We start from the raw sequence: 25,475 nt of genomic DNA on the forward strand, positions 1-25,475 counted from the left end.
GTTAATAGGAGTAGGTAAGTTTTGCTCAAACAGTTGGCAGAGATCATATCATCTTCTACAACTTCCCAAAGCTACCTGCATTGTGTTGTTGACTGTGAAATGAACTTTGTCTCTCAATGATAGGTCTCATGTTGTTTCCTCTTGTAATACAACTGCCTCTCACTTGTATGAAGTAGGTAAGCAAATAATCTTGTACAGACTCATACAACCAGGAGTCAGGAATCTGAAACTCTTAACACAAGATTTTTCAGTAATAGGGGAGAGCAGGTGGGAAGAAAGTCCCCAGAACTAAAACACTGAGGAGCTGAGGTGCAATGAAGATTATGCAATGCAGCTGCTGGGGACTGAGGGCACCAGCAGAGCGCAATGGTGACCCCAAGGGCATCATAGCAGGAAAAGGTCACAAGGCAAGTTCAAGAGTATTATCCGGTCTAGTTGGGGAGCTCAGGACAGATTTTGAAGGGGTTTTGTAAGTGAGGGTCGTTGCCAGGGCTGTGTGGGAGCTCTGGGCTGGACTGGTGGGAGGAAAGGGCAGGAGAGAGCTGATGGCAGGGCTGGAAAATGCTGGCAGAATGCATGGACAGCCCAAGCAGGAGGGATATGCACAAGCAAGGCAGAGCGTGAAAAAATCCTGTGTTGCTGCTGTCTGTTGTAGCATGCTTTGGTATTACCAATCTTTTCTTTCTTTCTTCATTTGCAGATTGTGTTCCTGATAGAAAGCCTTTCAGTGTCTGGAGTCTTAGGGGGTTTGTACAGATTTTCTGTTCCAAGAACCCATTTTTTTCTAAACGTGAACCTGTAATCTGAAGTGTATGATTTCTCTTTGTCACGTTAGCCTATCCCTCTTGATCTGTGTTTGCCTGCCTTTTAAATTACACTCCAGGTCCCCTCCCGTGGACTCTTTTCTTTGCCTGTCTCTGTCATCTGTGGGTGAGCAGCTGGTGCACGGAAGCCAGGCAGACCCGTTTTACAAGTGTGTGCCTACCTGTCAGCCTGCGTGTTGGACGTACACTCATGCAACCTCCCTGGGGAGACAGCTGAGAAGACCTTGAGGAATAAAGAATTGAAGCTGGGCAGGTCTGGGGTAGGAAAATCAGTGAGGAGGAACTTAGTAATAAGAATTGCAAGCACACAAGGCAACTATCAGTGTTATTCCGGAGCAGCCTCCGACAAACTGGGAACCGGCAGCAGGCGAGCTTCAGGAAGAGACTACTGCAGGGCAAGAGAAGTGGTGTAATTCAGGTAAGTGAGAGAAAACACTGCTGGAAGATTAGCTAATGAACATTTATTTTTTTTAAAAAGACTTTCATTAACATAAATGTGACCTGAACTAGGATATAGCTGTACTGTAAAGTCTATACATCTGTGTATGTATGTATATACATCTGTGCATGTACTTACTGCTTGTATTGAAGTTACTTGTAGTAATAAATTTCTGTGATCATAATGGTATTGGGGCTAGAGAAAAAAAAAGATATGCCCTCTACATGCAGGTTGATTTAAACGAAATAACTTCTAGGCTCATTTTAAACAGGAAGAAAATAACAAAAGAAATAAGTTTCATATAAAATTAGTCTCAGTTCACTGAAAAAATGCAGGGCGATACTATGCATGTGTGTATAAATATGTTCAGTGTTTGGTTAAGTAATAAATGCCTAGGGCTGGATTCAGAACTAATTAGCATTTGACTTCCATCAGTGTTACTTGATTGTGAGGAAGCTAACTCTAATCCAAAGTGGTGCAGATGTCTAGATTTTTCTGTGTGTTCACCTGTTTGCATGTATCTCTGTGTGTGTGTGTGCATGAGCTACTGATTAAATTATAAACAAAATCTATGTTAAGTGCACCAAGAAACATCCCAAAGTTGAGAAATTGTGAAGCTAAAGTACTGTACACAGCTTCAGCTCAGTTTCCTTGTGGCTGTGCATTTATGAAAGCAGATTCAGGTTCCAATTTCTTAAGCCATTATGCAGCAATGTGTATCATGCAGTATTTTTATCACACAGTGTTCTTTACAACAAGAGCTACATGTATGCGTGGTCCTTTGAAAAACTCCTTCATTCTGCTTATGTCCTGTAACAGCTTTTGCTGTCACAGTTTTTCAGAATATCTGTGTCAAGTTTGTGCTAGGACTTGATACAGGCTTAGTACTGGCATTTACCCCCAAAATCAGAAGTCAGTCAGTAAGAAAGAGACAGAATGGCTGGTGTTTTCAAAAGTAGTGTGTGATTTTGACTGCACAAAAAGATGTCATAGGTAAGACTCTGCTGTTGAGAGTTTGGCCACTAGACACTTCATATTCCAAACAGCCTGCTCACTAAGGGCTTCAGGTTAATGTATTCCTCAGGGGTTTTTTATTATTTTAACTTTTATTTTGCAGATTACCTGCGAGGAAGAACTTTTCGTGGCCTTAATTCAGGGGGAGCGTGATCAAGATATATGTTAATTTTTCAGAAGCTATAGTAGGCTGTGTCTGCATTAGAAAAAATTCTTTATTTTTGTCTTAATCACCATTCAGTTTCTGTACCTTTCACACTTCTGTACTCAAACTTCCTCACGCTGCACAAGTAAATTAATTTTTGTGAGATGATCAGAGTTTAAGGAAAACTTAGCACCATAAGAACTTGCATGTCTCCACTGATGAGGTGCCAGTTTGGACTAACCTTGTTAGCATAAAAGCACAGCAGTGCAGAGTCCTTCTGACTCATTTCTCAATGCAGTAGTGACTGCTGACTTTGCCTATTTTTTCTGCTCCCTTGAAAAGGAGCCAAGTTTGCCCTAAGTAATTCACCTGATCAACTAGCAGCATGGACCTCATTATTTGTTGTTTTCTCCATGGTCTAGCTCTTCAGAAGTGGTCGGCCTAGTTTTCTTTCACTCCTTTAATAAGCTTCAGTAGCAGCTAGCCTAGGTTTGATGTTCAGGTACTGCTTCTAATTTTGGGCCAAGAGAAAATCTTGAGTCACTGTACGTGATTTTTTGAAACACTTTGTTTTCTTACGGAGTGTTACAACTACCAGGTGTTGGAGAAGTGAGTTAGAGTACCAAATCTTTATAGCTGAGACATTATTATAGCCAATACAGCAAGCCGCAGGATATTATTAGTAATCCTTGTTCAGGAGAGAAGTGAGGTGGCTCTGGTATGTTTTAACCTGGGCTGACCAGTCAGAATTTCCCATTCGACAGTTGGAGATGCTGCTTGGTAACCCACAGGTGCCTTATGGTGAGAGATGAGATGACTCGATGGGCCAGGGGAACCTTGCAAACATGTCATGTTCTACCAGGCTGTTGGAAATAGTCACTAAGGTCTTCTGAAGGCAGAAGAGACAGGATATGTAGTCTAACAAATACATAGCTCTTCGCAGAAATATGTTCTTACGGTATCAAATTGTTAGGCTTGAAACCTGTGGGACTTGTTTTTTATTTGTTTTGGACGCTGCTTTTAGTAAAACGGTGGACATTACAGGGGAAGAAATCTGTTTCGCTGTTTGCTTTTCCATGGTGCTTTTCTTCTCCCTCTTCTCTCACATTCAGTGTCCACAACTGCTGGGCTGTCCTGAGCCCACACATCGTGGTTTCACTGCAGTTTTGGTTCCTGCAGTTCCCTGGTAGCTCCCCTCCCTTTCAGCCGCGCAGCCAGGGCAGTGTGCTTGTGCTTAACAGTTGCCTAAGCCTTGACTGGTGGCCATGTTCAAAGGTCATATAGAAGAGCAGGAAAATAATAAAAGCAGTGCAGAAATGGTGACTGGAAAAGCTTGAGAGTATGGTTCTGCCGCTGTAAGGAATTACATAGAAGGTGTCACGGTCAAAGGATTTATTTTGTCTTTTATCAGTCGGGCGGTGTGCTGGACTGAAGTGAGTAATTACTCAGCTGTTCTTTACATGCCTGTAGTCATATTACAGTTGGTCCTCACAATTGGTGCATGAAAAACACCTGTAAGAATGTTTTTATAATAAAGTGCAGTTAATTCAGGCCAGGAAGTCTGGAGAAATAACTACATTAATTCCATATCAGCTCATAGCACAGTTTAAAAGGTCTAATGAAGATCCAAATGCCTCTTAGCCTTTATTTTTATCATATTTAATTAATTTAATCAGCTGTTTCTTTAGACAGAATAGCTAATCAGTACTCAAGGATTTACACATTTGCACAGTGCATGGTAGGAACTGATGTTAGTTCCCAAGTCAGACATATTCACTGGCAAAACTGTGTATTTACCATGAATATGTGCAGCTTACTTTCCTGAACATGGCAGGAGCAATAAGCAGGCAGTTTCTGTGTGTGCAGTTCTCAAGCCATCTGTTCCATATATTCCATGGGCATGTAAGACTTTCTGTTTCTCTTTCTTGTCAGTCTTCACCACAATGTTTGTCACTCTGGTTTCTTGACTCTTACGTCCTGGCACTTTAAATAGAATAAATGGAGCCTGATGAGAAATGTAAGTCCATAAAATGTGAGAGAGGATTGATTATTTTAGGGCAGATCACCTTCCCGATCAGTTTACCACATTACCATGTGAATGCTTGTGCTAGCGCGAAGGGGACAGTATACACATGGGAATGAGTGACGGGGGGCTGGAAAAACCATAGCAGGGCTTATGCTGGCACACAGTACCTGTGGATCTGTGCTGACACAGGGAATGGTTTCACAATACAAGTTTAGACGAATTAGCCATTCCGCCCAAGGTAGTAGGAGATCCATTTTCCCTGTTCCTGCTTCTGGATGTGTGCCCCTGCCACTTTCTCCAGCCTGTGTTGGCACTTGTTGAATTGCTTGGTGAAATAATGCCACTCACTAAAATGTCAGGAAATTACCTTGGCAAAAGAACAGTGAATTTTTCCTGCTAGGTTAATGTTTGAATCAGTTTACTGTGTGATCAATTGCACAGCTGGGAGCAAAACAAGGAGTGGGAAGAGACCAAAGAGAAGAGATACTCCCTTCTTTTGGCATTGGTGAGCACTTAATTCAGCTCAGCTGCATTTTCAAAACCATATTCACATTCAGTATTGGGGCTTTGTGAACTGGTTTAAGCAGCCCCCACAACAGCCATCTTTTAGCTGCTTATTCCTGTCCCTGTGTTGCCCTCTGCACTTTGTCTAAATTGCCAGGGCAGCAGAACAGCTTGGCAAACAAACATGGCTGAAAACAACACACCACCTTTTTTTGTCCCCCTTATCCTGGCTTGGTATTGGAAAACTGTCTTCATATAATAAAATAAGTAGTTGAGCACTGCCAATATGCTTTCTGCTATGTGGTGAGTATGTCCCTGTACATTGAAGATGTTAGTACCACATAACCTCCACGTGTCCCCTACAGGTACACTGCAAAAATATTTATTAAACATATAACAGGAGATCTGTGGATTTGTGAGTTACCACTCCTGTGAGGATGGAAATGTAGGAATTGCAATGATGTTGCTGTTAGTCAAGTAAGCTGCAGAAAGAGTGAAGTATGAGAATTTATGTGGTCTCGGCCTGGAAATTAGCACTGAAAGGCACTTCAGAATTATCTTACTAAGTACAACTTCTTTTCCTGCTTCCTGAGTTTTGCAAGAGGATAGATACATAGAGTGTAAATGGACTTGTCTAATCAAACTTTTCCGGTGGTAACACCTGCATGGCTCCATAAGCAACAGCAATGAATGGGAGTGCCAGTGCAAATAAAGCTTAATAGCTGCCAATGTTTTTGTTTCTGGATCCCATAGTTCTGCCCTGAGTATGGTTAGAAAAAATGGGTGCCACCCACTGGCATCACTGATGGGAGGTGCATAAGGGAGTAGGTAGGAATCTTTTTTACGGACAGGGAACCAGTGTAGACATGGTTGCTGTGTCAAAGCTTTTTTCCATCGGTCTTGGCGACTGTATGAGCATGTTTCTGTGTAAGTACAAGTTGGTATGCGTGTGCTTATATGTGCCTGTGCATGCACGTCATTTAAATGTAAGTGTGCATTTCTAGTGAGCATCTGTACAAAGCAAAGCCATTAGCTAGTGTTAAGATGGAGCTTGGACTGTTTATGGCTCAGATTATACAACATGATTGCTGGCTAATGGTCCTAAAGTCTATTTTCCTGTAATGTTCATATATGCCTTTTGTATCTGTGTGTGTCTTGAGAGTGAAAGAAGCTAGGACTGTTCCTCTTACAGTGATACGTGTGTATTTGTGTGTAAGAGTGTGTATGTTACAGCCAAGGTAGGTTGACTTAGTGTGCTTGCTTTCAGACTGTACCTGAAAAGCTTGGCGTTATTGCTGTATTATTGCTCCTTTGACTGGATTACTGTTGTAGCCGCACCCTGAAACCAGGTGAATTTGCTAGCCTATTAAGAACCAAAGGAAATAAAAAATGAAACAGACTTTTTGTGATACCTTAAAGTGCAGATATATTCCATTTTCCTCTTTCTGCTGCCTCTGTTATACAACTGATAAAGCATAATTTCACCCATTAATTTTAAGCATGAGAACAAACTCTGTTTAATGTTTGATCCATTACCAACTTCCATAAAACCATATTAATATCAGTAAGAATGCCATATATTATTATTAACATTTGCCATTGAGGTTAATTGCCTTGAACTCATAGCTGAAAATAAAGTAAGTACTTACAGGATAAAAGTCCCAATGCCTATAAAACGTTCTAGATGATACTGTTTGTGAAACTGTTAAGTCTTAAATTTTTGGCAATGTTTATAAGAAATAGTGGCTAAATGTACATGCCTTGCCTTTTTGACAGTCGTCGCTATTCACCACATTGAGTTTTGCAATTTAGAAATAGGAGTCCAGGTCCTCTGCCGATGTAAATCAATGCAGCACCACAAAGCCTATTCCTATCTTATGACTTCAGTCCTCAGTAAATATAACATACCTAGTGTAGTAGTGGGGCATCTTCTAAAACACTTATGTGTTCTCTGGAGAATAAACAAAACCACATACACCAATTTGAACTGAAATGCAAATTTCTAAGGGTTAATCTCCCCCTGTAATGCAGAACAGCTGAAATACTACATCAGGGATGTGTTTTGGGAGGCCTGCAGCTGATCTGCAGTCCTGGTGCAGCTCAAAGACACTGGCATACACTGGTGAGTCTAGCCCTGTTTGAGTGGGGCTGTACACGACACACGCACTTACACAATCAGAAGATTTTGTAGGTATATGATTGCACATCCTGAGAGATTAGTGATATCTGAAATTACAGCTGGAAGGGTGCACACTTGCACAGGCTCTGGATTTTCAACTACAAATGCAGACGAGTTCCAGATGCTGTGCTTCAGATTAGTTATAGAACTGGCAGTGTTAAGGAGTCGGTACCAGAGAGCCCTAATAACAAGACTTTTTTTCTCCTTGTCTTTGTGGAGCAATAGTACAAGTTGTGGCAGGGGCTGTAGTCAAGAATGACAGACATTTTGTATGCATGCTGCTGATCTCTTCATTTGTTATGGACCAGAAGATAAAAGGCTGAGCCATTTTGGCATCTAAGTGTGTTAGTTAGAAGTGTATTAGCTGTATTAGCTATTCTTTAAATATAATTAAGTTCATGACTCTGAATTTTTGTGCATATGCCAGCCTTTAGGCCTAGGGGTACCTGATTGCTTGTGAAGCACTGTAGAACAAGCTTAATCTTAAATTCTCTCTGGTCATGCAGTCTACCATTCATAGGATTTGACAGTGGATGTCCTGTATCATTCTCTAAGCCTTGAAGTCCCAGTGCTGCTGCTTCATACAACCACTGATCATAAGGTGTAGGAAGTTCCATACTCAGGTCACTTGTTGCTTCATGAATCATCCTTTGTCCTAATAAATTTCATTAATATTCTTTGTGTCTGTGCAGAAGACGGAGGTTGGAAACCCACTTGCTCGTAATTGAACATGGCAGGGGCTGTAAAAAGATTCACACGCATGCTACTGGAGTGCAACAGCAATGACAAGCTATGTGGTAAGATTCACAGATTCTTTTAAGTAAGAAGCTTTCACATACTGAGCAGGAAGTCCAGCTTTACTAAAAAGTGGGCCAAGCCTTTTCCCCTCCTCCACCTGCATCTGAGAAGGATCTGGCCGAGCTTTTCCTGCGTGTGTCTCGGGGGAGAAACTTTTAAGGGGATACAGCCTTTGTGGTGGGATTCTTCTCACATAATTTTAGGCATTTTAGAGTATTTCTACTTTGAATGAGACGTAATATAGTCATTAAAGATTCCCTGCAGCTTCCCTAAGGACCAGTCTTGTGAGATTTTGATTTCATGACTTTCTGTCATCTTTGGGAACTGAAATGTGGTCTTGGCCTATGCAAAAATAGCACCACCTCCAAATCTGGGAACATAAGAGAGTTAGTTACCTGCAACATCCTTGTTAATTGCAATGTCTTCCAGTCAAATTCCAAACCAGGTGACCACGCCCAGTTTTCTTTAAAATGCTCCCTATAATTTTAATGGAAGGAGCTGAAGCTGTAATTGCACGTGTATTTGTGATGGCATAGCAATATCCAGCCCTTCCCATCTCCCTGGTAAGCCTCTGCCAGGGCCGGTTCTGTTTCACTGGTGGATGATACTTATACATGGCTACAAGTCCTAGGCTCTGTATTAAGGCATCTAAATAAGTGAACTTAGGTGTGGGAGTCCCAGTGGTTTCATGCAATTTAGATACTCAGCACCTTTGAAAAATAGAGTGGCAGCACTGACAGTGTTCAGTTGCTATTCCAAGGAGCAGAGGATAGATACACATGCTTTTGGGTTTGAAAGGTACTGAAATGGGTTATTACTACTTTGTTATATAGAACCAATATGCATCTGGCAGTGCTGCTTATTCCTTGGTTTCCCATTTTCTTTTTCTGCTGATAGTTGTGCGTGAATATCAGACTGAAGTGATTGTTGTCCCAGTTCTCCTTGTGGGTTTTTTTGTCATCGTGCTAACTGTGATCCTTTGGCTCCACTGTCGAGGCTTGCGAGCAAAGCAGCAGCAAGCATCATCATCTGAACACCAAGGTAAAAAAATGTTTTTCAACCAGAGGAAAGAGTGTTGTTTCAGTGGCCAGAAGTCAATCCCATTTCCCCATTGCTTGAGGTGTTAGGCAATAGCATTTATGAAGAGCCTGAGTGGTATTCAGCAATCCAGTGAACATCAGAAAAACTGCAAACCCTGATTTACCCCACTTGCAGTAGTAGTAGTGGAATCTGTAGTACAGATAGATCTGACAAAACCTAAAGCAACATACCATATAGGCTGTTTAACATACTGTGGTAACATCACTTGAGAGCTGTGAAGTGTGTTCATGTAGCAGCCTTCTAGAGGCTACTGCAAGGACAGTTTCACTGGGGTAATTATGAATGACAGTCGTTTTGATGCAGATCACACCTCGTTAATCCATTTTCTATACTGTCATTTAAGAAATTTAATTTCAAGCTGTTGTCTCCCACTTCCTGTGGAGACAACAGGAAACAAGAGGGACTGGTGAGGGTGTAGGGGAAGGTTTGTTGGTACCGCAAAATGTTGCTGTGTGGAAAGGAAAATCCAGTTCTGAACTGATTTTGGTTTTGTGGAGGAAAAAGCCTCTTCAGCCTATATTAAGGGAAATAATTGAGAACAAAGATAAGGCCTTTGTGGGAACACCCTGTGCATGTCGCTTACATAACAACTGGTAGCTGGTAATAAAAGAAAATGGTCATTGCTTCAGCACAGGGGAATCAAGCACAAATGCATCTTATCTAGAAAGTCTGCATAGTTAAATATAGTAGAGATCTCCAGATTCATTCTGCCTTTTCATCAAACAGAGTGGGAGATAAATTCCTTCTCTTCAAGGGCCAGAATAACTAAGAGACAATAACAGTTCCTTATTTTGTCCTGATTTCCAAAACAGTATGGAGCAAAAATTAAAGAGGATAGAAGGACAGGCATTGCCATCTACCACAAGAGTTCATCTGTCTGTTTTTATGCATCATGTGTATTTGCTTTTGTCAGTGAATGACAAGAATCAGGAGGAATCCAGCTCAACAGAGAACCATTATATCCAGCTGAGTGAGACATCTGTGGAGAGCCTGCTAAATTCTGCATCCTTGATGCTGAAAGAACTGGAGATACCACGAGAGAAACTCTCACCAGGCACCTTGCAGCTGATAAAACATGGCCGCTATGGGAGCATCTACAGAGCACAGTTGGAAACTGGGAACCCCGGGAAGACTAAGACTGTAGTACTGAAAGTCTTACAAGGTAAGGCACATGGCCAGAATCTGCTTTGGTACAGATCTCTGTATCAAAGACATGATGCTGGGCAGAACTTTGCAGTCATTACTGGGCAAGAACAAGCTGTGTTCGGTAACATGTTAGCTAGTCAGAGTGGTATTTTGGTAGGAGTGTCTTGGTAAGACTAAAGAAATTGCTGTTCATGTTGATTTTAAGCTACTCACCCTGTTCTATGCTGCCTCTGTTTGTTGTGGTTTTTGGTGGGTTTTATTTTGTTTTGATTTGGTTTTGTGGTTTGTTTTGTTTTGGGTTGGGTTGGGTTTTTTTGTTCTTTCAGACCTGGCCAGTACCCAGGAAGTAAAGGATTTCCTGAGGAGGATTGAATTCCATCAAAATCTTGGCCATCATGAGAACCTGGTTGAATTGGTTGGATGCTGTGTAGACCAGCTCCCACTTTATATGATCATGGAAGATGTGTCTCTTGGTGACTTGTTGACATTTCTATGGACATGTCGGAAGGTGAGTCAAAAGAGAAGATATTCTATCATCACTTTAAATTTCTTAGGTACATATCCATCCATAAGTCATAGTCCATAAGTCATAGATGATTCTTTTCATCTCTCCATGCATCCCTCTATATTAGCCTAAACTATTTCCATCCCCCAGAGAAGTTCTACACAAGTCTAAACTGGAATAGAATTAGTGGATATCTCGATAGATATGATATAGTTTGAAGAAGTTGACATACGTAGAGCTAAGTCCTACTTTGCAGACCACTTGAGTTCCTTGAAGGGTATAGCAGGCACTGGAATAAGAGTGAGAGTTGGTACAGCTACCTGAATTTCTAAAAAGTTTTAAATAATGTCTCACTCCAAATGCTTTTAAGAAAGCAGAGCAGTGACAACACCAGGGAGAAGGTCATTGAATGATAACAATTGATTAAAAGACAGGAAACAGAGCATGAGAGTGAAAGGTTGGTACTTGCACCGGAGGGAGGTCACCCACCTGGGACCTGGTGCTGTTCGCTGCATGTATCAATAACCTAGAAAATGGGATGACAGTGAGGTGATGATGGTTGCCGATAATTCTAGCCAGTAAAGGCAAGGGCTGACCCTGAGGAATTGCAGAAGGGTCTTCCAAGATTGAGAGACTGGCCAATAAAAAGAACAGACGAAATTCAGCATAGTTAAAAATGAAGTGATGCACATGTAGAAAAGCAGTCTTAGCTTCACATATGTAGTGATGGCCTCATATCTGCCCATTGCTGGTGAGGAGTAAAATCATGGGTCTGATTGTATGAAAATATACAGTCCAATGAAAATGTTAACTGAAGAAAAGGAACCAAATATTAGGCACTATTAAGAAAGGCATAGAAACAAAACTCTGCCATGTCACTATATAAATCCATCATTCTCCTACCTCTAGAACACTAAATACAGAGAGATTGCTTACTGCCTCATTCAGCAAAAGGTCAAGGTGGTAGCAAGTAAGGCTAGTAAGTGCCTTGTTCAAAACAAATGCAGGTGGTTCTTCATGAAGTAGGGAGTTGACTAATAGAATTCCTTGCCACTGACTGCTGTGAATACTGAAACTTTACATGGGTTCAAGACAAGACTGAATATATTCATGGAAGATAACCTTTCAAAGGTTACTGAATGTGTTGAAACTATAACCATCTCAGGAAGTTCTCAAATTGAAAATAGTTGGGGGCTGGCAAACGACACAGGAAAAGCATTGTGTGCTTACCTTATTCTCTCTCTCTCTCCTGGACATCCAACTAGGGTCATTTACAGGCAGGATAGTAAGAGAGATGGACTGTTAGTCTCGTACCAGATAACCATTCATATGTTATAAATGTGCTTTTCTACTCATCATTCTAATTTATAATATATCTTTCATTCATCTGTATGGATTGTCATTCTCCTCTGTCATTCTGCCCATTTCTGTCTAACCTATTAATCTCTTCTCCACCCTTCAATTTTCCCACCAGTTGTCTCTAGTGTACTTGTCTTACCCAGCACACCATCCATCAACATCACCCATCCATGTACCTTTATATTTCAGTCAATTTATGACCAATTTTGAAATTAGCTGGGGGAGCATAAGATTAGATAGTACTCATTTTATTGGATTAGAAGGAAATATTCCCCAGTACCCTACAGCTATGGCATTTGTTTGAACCAAGGTCTGCTTTTTTGTCTCTAGGATGTAATGACAATGGATGGTATCCCCTATGACCTCACTGAGAGGCAAGTATATGAAGTTGGACAGCAGGTTGCAGCAGCTCTGGTAAGTCTGCTCACATTTGCTGCATTTTTTCCTTCTTGCTTGATTGGAACACAGGTCTGCATGGTGGCTGGTCTTCTTGGCCTAAGCACTGAGGATGTGCTTTGTTAAAACTGAGCCAAATATGCTTGCATTATTTTGGTGAGCATACACCTCTATTCCACAGTGTGGAAGACAGGCATAAACTAAGTGAAAATTGATATCAGTTAATATTCCTTTTAAAATTATCATGGTTTCTTTCTTTTCCAACTCTCCAGGCTTACCTTGAACAGAAGAAGTTGTTCCATGGTGACATTGCTGCCAGGAATGTCCTGCTTCATCACAACTTCACTGCTAAGCTCTGTGGTTTGGGTCTGGCCTATGAAGCTCACACATATGGTGCCAACTCAGTCACACAGATTGTGCCAGTCAAGTGGCAGGCACCAGAGCGGCTCCTCAAGAAACCCCCCAGCATCAAGGCAGACATGTATGATTTAATTTTTGGACTAGAAGTTTCTCTCTCTGTCAGGCCTATCTCTTTCACTCCTTTATGTATCATTTCATGTCCTGCAGTTCACAGTAAGGCCTATCTAGTCTCAGCGTAATGCTCCACTTTATAGCTCATACCTTCTCTTATAATTTCTGAAGGTCATGCCTAGTTTTTTGTATGTATTTAAGCTAGCTAGCTAGCTAGAATGGAGACTTAACATTGCTTTGTTTTCTTTTCTTGCAGATGGTCTTTTGGAATTCTACTGTATGAAATGATAACATTAGGTAAGAAGATTAATGATAATAAAAAAATATGTAAGGAAGCAGCAAATTAACAAGACCCAAAATCTCAAATTTTAGCATGTAAAGTTGGGCCATTTAAATAAACATCTTGTTTTTCCAACTTGCAAAGTCTTGACAATTCCTTTTAGACTGTCTGTCAGTGTGAATTGTGATAGGAAAAAAATGGATTTTGGTAGGGAAGACAGGCATTCTTACAGACAAGCTGCTATCTGCAACCATTACCTTATAGTTTTTCTACTGTTGCTCCTTTTGCTCTTCCAGGTGCTCCACCATATCCTGAAGTGCCACCTTGTGACATCTTACCATACCTGCAGAGACAGAACATTATGAAGCAGCCCTCAAGCTGCCAGCAAGCCATGTAAGCCACTTGCTTTATGGACAATTGAACTTGAGATCTGCAGAGCTAAATGGAAGTAAGACATGCAAAACTAGATCTTACAGAAGATCTCTAAGTCTAGACTATACAAAACAGTAACCTGTTAGCTGAGGAGACTTGTTCTCACATGTCTGCCACATCTCCTTACTGGATTCTGCTGTATGAAACCTTGATTGCCAAAACCGTTCTTTCCTGCATTTGAAAATTGCTCTTGTTTCTGTTTCCTTGTCTGCCCCTGCATTTTGCTGCTCCACTGCTTCCCTGCAAGGTGCAGGACTATTCTGGAGTAATCTTTCTCCTCTAAGTTGTGGGATTCTCCCTGAAATGAACAAATCATCCACAGGGAAGATATAAGGCATTATTATTTCCTTTTGTGAAGACATAATTTCTTTTGATATTCAGAGGCTTTTTCTTTCATAATGCTCTTTCAAAAGGGAATACCAAACAATCTTCTTCCCTTTTCCCATACTCACAGTTGACATGCTGGCAAACAACTGCATGCCTTTGTCCCCACACATTATTATGTGGTTGCAAATTCCAAAGGATCATTGAAAGAACTTTATATGAAGCAGAAAAAGAGGAGGTCTCTAGATATTTTAAATATGAGATGATTTGACTGTAGTAAAACTTTGTGTTGGTGCTTCTCATTCCCAGTGCTGCCCTACTTCTCCATCTTACAGGTATGGCATCATGACGTCCTGCTGGCAGTGGAATGCAACTAAGCGGCCTTCTCCAGCAGACCTGATCCGGTCCCTACAAACAGCTGTAAAGACCAGCAATGACCATGCAGTACTGCAGGTGCCTGAACTTGTGGTGCCTGAACTCTATGCTAATGTTGCTGGTGTTGATGTACACAGCCTAGTGAGGGAATACACCATACTCTGAAGGACCCTTTCACATGTTGGTAAAGGAGAAGTCTCTGATTTTGCCCTTTCTAGACCCTTTGCAAGCCCAGAGTGAGGTGCATATGTTGGGAGGGATCCCTTTGTTTTTCAAACACATCATATATATCAGATCTCTCCTCCATACCAGAAAAAACAAACTATTATGATTATTATTATTAAATCAACCTGTTGATATCATTCTGCCAGTGGTCATTTGGGAACAAAGTGGGTTTAGGAAGCTGTAGAAAATGTAATGAGAAGCTTGAGTTAAAGAAGTGTATTGAGTTTGTGTGGCAAGGTTTTAGTAGTGGAGGTGCTACAGGGATGGCTTCTGTGAGAAGATGCCAGAAGCTTCCCCCATGTCTGATAGAGCCAGTTCCAGCTGTCCCCAAGATGGGCCTGCCACTGGCCAAGGCTGAACCCATCAGCGATGTTGGTAGCACCTCTGTGATAACTTATCTAAGAAATGATAAAAAAATACTGCGCAACAGCAGCCGGAAGAGCAGAGTGAGAATATGTGACAGAAACAGCCCTGCAGATACCCAGGTCAGTGAAGAAGGAGGGGGAGGAGGTGCTCCAGGCGCTGGAGCAGAGATTCTCCTGCAGCCTGTGGTGAAGACAATGGTGAGGCAGGCTGTCCCCCTGCAGCCCATGGAGGTCCATGGGGGAGCAGATCTCCACCTGCAGCCCGGGGAGGACCCCACGGCGGAGCAGGGGGATGCCCGAAGGTGGTTGTGACCCCATGGGAAGCCCATGCTGGAGCAGGCTCCTGGCAGGACTTGTGACCCTGTGGGGGACCCACGCTGGAGCAGTCTGTGCCTGAAGGACTGCAGCCTGTGGAAGGGACCCATGCTGGAGCAGTTTGTGAAGGACTGCAGCCTGTGGGAAGGACTCATGCTGGAGAAGTTCATGGAGGACTGTTTCCCATGGGAGAGACCCCACGCTGGAGCAGGGGAAGAGTGAGGAGTCCTCCTTCTGAGGAGGAAGGAGCAGCAGAGACAACATGTGATAAACTGACCCCAATCCCCATTCCCCCTCCCCCTGCACTGCTGGGGGGGAGGAGGTGGAGAAAATGGGGAGTAAAGTTAAGCCTGGGAAGAAGGGGGGGGTGGGGGGAAGGTGTTTTAAGATTTGGGTTTATTTCTCATTATCCTACTCTGATTTGATTGGTAATAAATTAAATTAATTTTTCCCCAGGTTGAGACTGGTTTGCCCGTGATGGTAGTTAATGAGTGATCTCTCCCTGTCCTTATCTCGACCCATGAACCTTTTGTTACATTTTCTCTCCCCTGTCCAGCTGAGGAGGGGGAGTGGTAGAGCGGTTTTGGTGGGCACCTGGTGTCCAGCCAGGGTCAACCCACCACGAGGAGGTTTCTGTAAATCCCTCCCCATCCTTTCTGTCCCGGGAAACTGCATCAGTTGGGTATTAAAACAGGAGGTGTCCTGGGGAATATGCTATGGGGCACAGCCCTATAGGAAAAACCGTATGGAGTAGGTAATACAAATGGATAGTTTCCTGTCCACTTAAGGACCTACTCAAGACAGTTGTGTTTGTGCCTTTTTAAGTGTTCAGTAAATGTCTGGGATTTTTCCAGTGCTTTATACTCTAGCTTCCCATGGGAGAATGGGTACTGTATTAAAAAAACCAAAAAAACCCTCCAAACCTGAAGATCTGTGGGTGCAGAAGTTATTACATTAATGTAATACATCTTCATGTAGAGTGTACCTTCCCTGTAGTAGCTCTGGGTTCAAGTGAGTACTCCAAGACAAAAGGTGTATTATCCCATGTTCGTCTCAGGAAAAAGTCCTTACAGACCTGAATGTCTTAGGGATAGTCCTTAACCAAGCATTCATTTGAGTTGCTAATTGCTGGGTTAAGCATTTTGGTTTTGGGGGGACACCTGTCCATGGTTATAACAGCTACTGTGAAAACAGTCTGGAAATGTTAAGAGTACATCAGGTAAGAAAGGTTGATCTACAGTAAAAACAATACATGATGAAAATAAGCATGCCTAGTGACATTGTTGTGTGATTATGGTGAGAATATACCATAGACTGTATTTACCTCTCTGGTGACACCTTTGCTATATGAATTCTGCAGTGAGGATCTGGATATTGGCCATGACCTTCTTAGCTACCCTGTGACAAGTGTGACAATATGTAGCATTTTGTGAATCCTTTGTTGATAATGGAGTTACTTCAAGGCCTCACATATAAACAACACAGATAACTTTGGTAATCGTATGGAGGATATGAACTTGTGCCCAGTGAACTGCTGAATATGAACTCAAGATTCAGCTTAAAATAATAATGTGAGAAAGTTTATGTACGTAGTTTTCTTATAAGCCATTTATATGCCATGCATTGATCAGTGGATACGTTTTAATGTGAGTTCCAGGCTTGTTTCCACTAAAGATTTCAATGGCTAGGGTTGTTGCAGTGGTGATTTATGTGAGTGCACATGATTTAACTCTTCAGGTTATGAGTAGGCTCTGGCTGCGCCAGCGCTATTGCAGAAAAGTTAGTAGTGCCTATGCTAAGGTTTACCCTAGCACAGCTGAGGGGTTGAAGTCCCAAGTGGAAATACACCTGTATGTCTTCAGTGTCTGCCTGGAAGAGGGGCATGACTCTTTAATCAAAAAAAGTGGGGGGTTTGCTTGTTCAGTATTTATATTTTATAATATAAGCTGCACAAATTTTATCTGAAAATATTTGGTCATTGATTTTAATGAACATGCAAACTTTGTAAAAAATCGGAGGCACTTGAAGTCAGAAACATTTTTCCTACATTTCAAAAGAAGCAGAATCAGTCTGTGAAATTTTCTCATCCGACTTCCGCTGTTTGTGGTTTCTAAGTTGACAGTGCCTTAATTTTTTTTTCTCTAATTATTTTGGCACTTTGAGCAACAAAGGTTCTTGTAAAAAGAAGAATAAATGCACATTAAAGGAGTAGTTTTACTGTTCTGTGTGAAGAGTGGATTCAATGTTCACTCCATATCCCTCCAGTTAGCATGACCCTTGTATGTGTTTGAAGTCAAAGGGCATAGAAACCCACAAAAGGCTAACTGCAGTCAGTTATATTTATTAGGTTTCAGCCTTTGGTGTAGTTGAATCCCTGATAATTTCAGAACAAGTTTCAGGCCTGCAGCATCCTATAAGGCCAAAATTAGGTGTTAGTCATGTAGGATGCAAGGCTGAAAATTGGTGGTGTGAAAAAAGCTAAACGATGGCTCATCTAAAGGATGAGCCCTTACCCTGAAGGAAGTCTTCAACTGTCACTTCAGATATTAAACATATATAGCTGTAAAAAGGAGCCTCGGTTCTGGTTTCCATCAAAATTCATTGGTTTTCTTCCAAAGACAATGTTAAAAAGTTTTCTCTTTTAAATGCAAAGTAACATCGATGGAATGATTGTTTTTCCTATATCACTTAGGCTTTGTAAGAAACTATGTTTCCATCCAGAAATAAAAGTAATGTTAGTTCATGCAGCACATATATCACCACTATATACCAGAACATTGCAAACTCCCATGAAAGAGCGCTCAGTTAGCTTTCTGACTTTTTATACAGTGTTGGCTAATTGCCACCTTAATGTCCATAACCACTCTTGGTATAAATCTGGCTTGAAGAATTGAAACATCTTCTTTTCAAAATGCTAAAATAATAACATCCTCTTCTCTCTCCCCTCACTTAAAAAGAGGTTCAAAGCTACCTGGTAAATTTAGATCAAATTCACAGTTACCAGTCAGCCGATACTATTTTTTGGGGGAATCAACTATTCATTAAAAAACCCATTTGCTTAGTTCGAACCCCCCACCCAAGAATGGGATATTCCTAAAGGTCTTGCCAGCTAAAGGTGGGTGTGTTTCAGGTGTGTAATACAATCTCAGAACGATGAACAGCATCGGTAGTGCTGCTGCAGACCTGATGAATAATGCACAGTGGTTCATAGGGAGCTTTGTTAAACGGAGAAATAAATGTGACAAATGCATCACTGTTCTCAAAGCTCCCTATCTTGTTACATCACAGAAAGCAATGTTCTGGTTTACACGAGTCCTCGTGTTTTGTTTCTGTTATCAAAGCTCTGATCAAGGGAATCTGTGGGAATTCAGGATGCTGAGCACCTCACAACCTCTAACAAAAGATCTGCTTTAGATTCCCCTGAGAGCAAATCTGTGCCAAGACCCTGCTTATGAATTTGCCCACAGAAAGACATTTTCCTGCTATATGATAAGGTCTAAATTTAATTCCTTTCAATAAAGTGGCTTGATTCTCAATGTGAGCATTCTTATTCTGGTTTGACTGCCTTTTCCCCAGGTTAGTTTATATAGGTTTGGAAGTGACCGAATGTAAATCAGATTAAGTTTTATAGTGGCATAAAAGGAATTACACATGTGGAGTTACCCTAGTTTAACTATACTTCCTGCTAATTAAAGTAGTCTATAGAAATCTTTTCCACATGGCAGTCTCCATTCATGCGTAGGTCTAAATTTTTAGGATCAGTGTAGAGTCATGCATGAATTCCTCCTTGGTGAATCTACTGAGGGCCTGGTGAAAATTTTTCACAGTTTTGTGGAGAAGCGTGGATTTTCAATGACAAACCTTGTTTGATTTATTTGGAATATCTTGTTCCCATGAAAAATGCTGACTTTTGATCATTATGTTGCAATTTTCTCTAAGATGGCAGGGCCATCTGCATAATTCAGTTGGTCCCCGCTGACTCAGTGTGAAGCAGAGGAGCCACAAGTCCTGTAGAACTGGCAGGATGGACTTTGCACAGGGCCTGCACCTCTCTGATTGGCAATACTTCTGTCTGACAGTTTGCCATCACCGAAAGCGTGAGTTTACCGTCCCGTTGAAACAAGCTTTTTACTTTCTGCATGGTGATGCCCCAGGCTTGGAGTGGAAGTCTGGAAGCTTTTCTAGAACACGAGAGAAGACTTCCTTCGGCTGGAACAAATGCAGAGAACCAACACAGGTGCTGCATTGCTGCCTCCTGGATATTTGAAGCCGTGACAGTGAGACCCTGTGCCTGAGCAGATTCGGTCTGCTGAGAGGTAGCGAGGGTTAGGGTCAACGACGGCTGTCTTGCCTCGCTCTACTGCTCATTTGAGAGTGAATTTGCCCGGCCCCGCTTCTGACAGGACAAGGAAGGAGCAGTTTAGCACCACAGCGTGTAAATCGTATGTATCTGAGTCTTTATTTGACTGGCATTCAATGTACCTGCTGATACAGGATTGGAGACTGGAAAACAGTGGGTTGTTTCACTGTCCTTCTCAAATGTAGATGTAGCATGTCTTTTGTTACAGATAAAGGTTTATCTCTGCTACCTGCCTTCTTCAGCCATTTGATCAGTGAGAGACTGAATTAGCACCAACAGCTCTGCTAAGGATGAGGAAGTTCTGTCCAGAGAAAAAGAAAGTTTATGGTCCAAAAGGTAAAACAAACAGGATGCACAGATACTAAATATTCATGGTGCGGTTTGGCTTCACCATGCTTGGAATTTCCTGGAACCACAGATGAGCCATTAGCTTTTAAAGAGTCTTTTTGAACTCTCTAGGCCTCCATAAATCTTTCTCTTGCAACAGTGGGCATGTAGCAAAGGATTCCCATTAAAACACACAGAAGAGAGATACTGCAGTGCTTTTACTTGCTCTTCTATGGTCACAGAATTGCTTTTTGGTGAGGGCTGTGGGTTAGTCTGGATGATGTGAGAGTGTATTTGTTTATGCTACCTCCTACAGCTTGTGGTTTTATTTATAGCAGGTACTGCACCATCAAGAAATAGCAATACTTCATACACACCCCTCCCAAATTCTTCAAGACACATAAAAGCGCTAATTTTTTCACATTAGTCTCGTATTTATAGTGCTTTAACAGGTCTTTCTACTTATGACAAAAGGAGAAGGTGACCTGGGGTTTTCCTGTTTTTAAACAGCCCCCACTGTCATCCACTTCTGCAAGAGGCATTTTACTTCTGTAGCTTTGTGTTTTACATTAGAGGTGTCGCTCTTCTGTTCCCATGTCAGCATAGCTTCACACACGCGTTATAGCCGCAGGTCAGAAGTTACAAGCTCCTTCACTTTGCAAGCTGATTTCCAATTTTTCACCAGTGCTTTGGATCTGGTTTACTTTCCTCTGCTGCCATCACCCTGCATATTTCGCTCTTTATTTGTCTTTGCTGGAGCAGCCCTTGCTGTCGGAGCTGCTCTGAGGTGGCATCCTAATAACAAGGATCAGTCATGCTTCACTGCTGCAGTCGCTCTCGCTAAGGCAGGGGAAGTTTCTCAGATGTCAGTCCAAATGGATGTTAAAAAAATCCTTGCTAAAGGGTTACGGGTGCCTTTACTCCACACAGGTTCGTAAAGGATGCCAGCATGGTTTCTGGCATAAGAAATAGGCAGCAACGTGACAAAACTCAGCCCTGTCCCCCAGGCTGCAGCGTTTGCCCTTGTTTCCCTGTAGTTGCTGCCGTTGGTTGTATGGCAGGGCTGACTGGTCTTACCACATCTGCCCCATGGTGGTCTACCTTAAAATTAAGAATTGCTGCTGGGATGCAAGGGAAGGACTTGACTGTGCATCTGATTTTGTCTCGATGCAACTGGGAACCTGAATACAATTAAAACAACCCCATTATGTACTTGATTCATACATTTCAGGTTAAGAGTAGTAGCTGCACTGTCTTCTAACATGCTTTGAGCTTTCAGATGAAGCCTGCCACATTTGAACTGCTGTAAGAATTGAGATATTCCTGTTTCTCTTTCTGGGTTATCCCAGAGGTGTACTGATTCGGTGGAGCCTTTTCTAACCAACCCTTTGGGCCATTGGTGGGTTTCTACTTAGTGTGTAAAACCAGTAGTTCATATGCAAAACTTTAAATTGCTAGTTTGGTGATGTTCATGAAAATACTTGAGTCATCTGTGACTTAGAGCTTGCTATCCAGTAATTTTTTTCCTAATGTTAATGAATCCTGTCTTGCTTTTCTTATTGTAAATTGTTCTGGATTATAATAATTTTATCTCAAATTCTATCTCCTCTGGAAATTATTTCTGTGCAGGATGCTGCATTTCCCTTTGTGGGTTTGGTTTGGGTTTTTTTTTTCCCCCAATTTTGCCCTTGGAAGCTTGTTTTCATTCCTCTTTTGCTTACAGTTCTCCCCTGCAGAACTTGTTCCCGAGAATCTCATATGCATATGTAGCAAGCTAGCCTGAGCTGCCATCACTGACTTTTAGCAACAGTGCCTTGAATACTATATCAAAACCATTCTTGATTTAATATCACACACAAAAATACAGTAACTCTTATTTTGCATGGCATGAGCAATCAAGTGGAGTGTAATGGAGTTATTTGATATCCAGCAAAATAGCTGGATTTCATATAGCTTGTCAGTAATCCAAGGACTTTTGAATATGGCTCATTTACAAAACATATCAGGAAAGCAAAGAGGACCAGGAAACCTGCTTAATATAGTCCATGACTGGACTTATGCATGTTAAAATAATTACATATTTTTAGAATTTGTTCCAAAAAAGAAGTGAAGGCAGAAGGCTTGAAGGCCTTATCCTCTGGAGAGGTGGTTAAAATAGACTAAAAACGTACTGCCACAAATGTATAGGCAGTTGTGCAGAAAAGCTTTAGAAGGTTTGTAGGGTAATTGTAACCAATATTTTTTTAAATACTGTGTGAAGCTAAAATGTATTCTTGCAAGCCTTGTTCTGTGTGGTGGTACTTTTCTGTTCGAAGTTTATAAAAGCTGCTAGATACAGCTTATGGCTGTAGAGAAAGAGCTGACTTTAGCCAATGTAGGTGCCTTGAGCCAGGTGAAACCAAGAGAGGAGATCACAGTCTGTTCTTTAAGACGTGCATACAACATGAAAGGTGTGGGTAGCTGTGGGTGACTTTTCAGATCGGTAAGGGCAGCACAGTTTGGAGTCTGACTCAGGACAGATAGGTAAAAAAAGAATGCTTGGAAAACACTGCCAAGGTAACATTAAATCATTTGGGACTGACAAGAAATACCTATTTTTTCAGCTGAAGTGATACACTGGAGTTAGAGAATGCTTCCTGAATACCTGTCATGTCTTATCCACCATGGCTTTGCTGCTGCTGTTAGAAGCACTGATAATCCAGTATGATCCCCTATTGCAAATTACTGTCCGTTTTTGATGGTCCAATGTTGGAATGGCATCTGACCTAGCCTTTGTTGCTGTAAGTGATGGGATACACCTTGGTTATGAATAATTTTTTCAGAAAATCAGTACTGAAATCTTGCTGGGCTGTGTAGCTGCTTTTAAAGCCTCTTTAAAATGGAATTTGGTGGTTGTTGGTTTGTGAGTTTTAAGCTCCCTCCCATGTGGTTGAGCTATATGTGAGGAGCCAGTAAGCAGCAGATGAAGAAATGCAGTGTGGAAAGCACAGCCATGGTGTTGTCTTCTGCATGCTTCTGCATGTTTAGAGTGAATCTGACATGGATGCAATTGGCATGTGAAATACCGTATCATATCGGATAAAGTGACAAGGTCTTGAAGTGTTGGATCTTAGTAAGGATGACACGTATCTGCAGATCCTGCATCCCATATAGTCTTCTTTAAAGCTGAAGCAAAAATTTCTGGACTCCAGCTGTGCCAAGAGTCTCACAACTCCCAGATCTTCCTTCTTCCCTCTTGGGCTTGAGAAATGTTTCTTACCCAGCACTGCTTTTTTCCCCGTTCCTGTTGGAGGTGCAGATTTAAAGTTCATCTTGGACTTGTTTCTGAGCTCTTAAGACTGTGTGAGCTTGCAGATCATGAAGTGTGAGTGGGGAGGCTTAGCCTTCACTGGCAAGTGAGTGGCTGGGTAGGTGTTATTTAAGCTGAAAACTCTTCTCCCTTGCTGCTGTTTTACATAGTGGTGCTGGATGCTTTTTTGAGGTGTCCTGTGTTAGAGATTTCTTCCTGTGTATTGAAAATGCCTCTACTGTGGTATTTACAACTGCTATCTCGTCAGACACTGAAGCGTGCGTGGGGACGCTACTTCACCCTCTGCTTCACTTACAGTAACTACTTCTGACTTTGGGAAACTTACAGCAGACCTATGGTGTGAGGGAGCAGTGTTTAATAGTGCTAGGCTCGAGCCGGAACACTACCAAGACATGTGATGAAATATTTATAATCCTGTTTAGATTAGAATTTAACCTGGTGTACATGAGTCAAAGAATGATTTCTGTCCAGGCTCTAAATTTGAAGTTTTTCTTCTTGGAGCAGTTTTTCGTAGAAGTAAAGATGTCAGCATCCAGGGTTTAAGAGCAAAAGAACTGCTGAAGAAGAAGTGAAGAGCCCAGGTAGGATTAAAGAAGTTGAGATGTTCATGGCAGAGGAAGAAGCTACCGTGTCTTCTTGCTGCCACAGGATGACCCTTGCCTACATCCAGTACCTTCGAAAGGGGCTGGATGTACTTATCAGGAAGGTTGTTGTTCACATGCTGGCTGGTATTAAGATGATAGCAGAAGACCAAGCCCTGACATGAGACCCATGCTGCACCTTTCTTCCTGCTTTCTGCCAGTCACTGCAGCCTTATTCTTTCCCTGTTTCTTCATTAATAACACAATGCACGTTTGCTCTCTGAGATACATTCCCTCCTGGAACGACATTTGGAGCCCTTCAGTGCAGGACCCAGGGAGAATTTGATATGTCAGAATAGGACCTGGAAGAGCCTGCCAGTGTAGTAGAGTAACATTGAGACAGTTAAGCTGGGACTGTGTTGAATTTGTTCAAAAACTAGTAGTTTTGAGCACGGTTGCCTGGTTTGAAATTGCACAGCAATACCTACATTGGAATTGTTATTCGTGCTAGTCTTAAACCAGGATGTTATATTGAAAATGCTCTCTCTTGGTTCTTAGCTGTTAATAGCTGGCTTCTTCATCTGTTTGTGCTAGCGTGTGTCAGGATTTTTTGTCTTCAGGGCAACATTTGCTATGATATGACTAACTCCTCCAGGAGTATTCAGAGTAGGAAGAGGTGCTAGTGTGATTCATATTAATTAAATCAACTTTTGCTTGCAGGAGCTGCTGAATGCAAACTTGATAACTACCTCTTCAGTGAGAGGAGCTGTATGTTTCTTCTGAGTTGGGGCATATCCAGAGTTACCTGGCTACAGTACAGCCTTGTGATTACTCCGTGAGCTGCTTTACATGGGAAAGGTAAGGACAAAAGTGTTTGAAAGAGCTCTGTTCTGTGGAAGTCTGTGAACTTCAGAAGAAATTAAATTAGAAAAATGATTCCCAACCTGATAGTTTATTTTTTGCCAGGCACCACACTGTAATTCCAATGTAGGTTATCTCATTGCCTGTAACAGAGCCTGCTTTTCACTTCAGGGGTACAGCTGCCAAGTAACCTCACATTGGCCAAAGCACTTGCCTGCACTGGGATCCTGCCCAGTAACTGGGGTTCCTGGTGATGGTGCCAGGGCAGATTGCCAGAGAACAGTGCCTTTGGTTATAGATGGTGGTTATGGATGATGTAACCAGCATCAAATTTATCTTTTCAGCCATGGTTGGCATCGCTTTGGCAGAAGCTGGGACCTGACATGAAGCACCATTTGTGAAAACAAGGGGGTCGTCGTGCCTGGTGATTGCTTCCTGGCCAGGTTTGTCATTCAGACTGGCACAGCGTGAGCAGGCACGCTGAGATACTCCAGATGGTCTGTTTGTGGCCTGTAGGCATCCGTTGTTTTGGTTTTGTTCGAAGTGGCATTGCTCAGTGTTTGTCTTGTACTTGACAACGGCAAGACATGTGGCTGATAGTCCTGCCATTATATCCTGCCTGCAACGTCATTGCGGCACGCGTCCCCAAGTATGCTGACCTGGGCTGTAGTCTTCTCACAGCACCAGTTGCCCATCTCTGACCTTCAATTATATCTTCTTTCTTCTTCTCCAGAGAACAGGTCTAGGAAAATGTAAGGGATGAAATAGTGAGAGGGTTGCTTTGCTTCACTTAAGACTTGGAGTTTTGTGGCA

The 25,475-nt window shown here is 41.9% G+C and overlaps 1 protein-coding gene across 2 annotated transcripts; it reads left to right on the top strand.

The window, feature by feature from the left end:
* The first annotated feature begins 640 nt into the window (after positions 1 to 640).
* STYK1 (serine/threonine/tyrosine kinase 1) lies at positions 641 to 14,930 on the top strand. Of its 2 annotated transcripts, XM_010575357.1 has the most exons (11): positions 723 to 746; positions 884 to 1,242; positions 7,824 to 7,928; positions 8,827 to 8,970; positions 9,944 to 10,192; positions 10,503 to 10,684; positions 12,371 to 12,454; positions 12,709 to 12,917; positions 13,164 to 13,204; positions 13,484 to 13,580; positions 14,279 to 14,930. In XM_010575357.1, exons 3-11 carry the CDS (start codon positions 7,862 to 7,864, stop codon positions 14,481 to 14,483), a joined length of 1,278 nt encoding a protein of 425 aa, XP_010573659.1. In that variant the 5' UTR covers positions 723 to 746; positions 884 to 1,242; positions 7,824 to 7,861; the 3' UTR covers positions 14,484 to 14,930. The 2 variants fall into 2 exon arrangements, with proteins under 2 accessions (XP_010573658.1, XP_010573659.1); XM_010575356.1 differs by having other exon boundaries at positions 641 to 1,242.
* The last annotated feature ends 10,545 nt before the right edge of the window (positions 14,931 to 25,475 follow it).

Source organism: Haliaeetus leucocephalus, unplaced genomic scaffold, assembly GCF_000737465.1.
Source record: "Haliaeetus leucocephalus isolate CR32 unplaced genomic scaffold, Haliaeetus_leucocephalus-4.0 Scaffold473, whole genome shotgun sequence".
In the NCBI taxonomy this organism is placed as follows: domain Eukaryota; kingdom Metazoa; phylum Chordata; class Aves; order Accipitriformes; family Accipitridae; genus Haliaeetus; species Haliaeetus leucocephalus.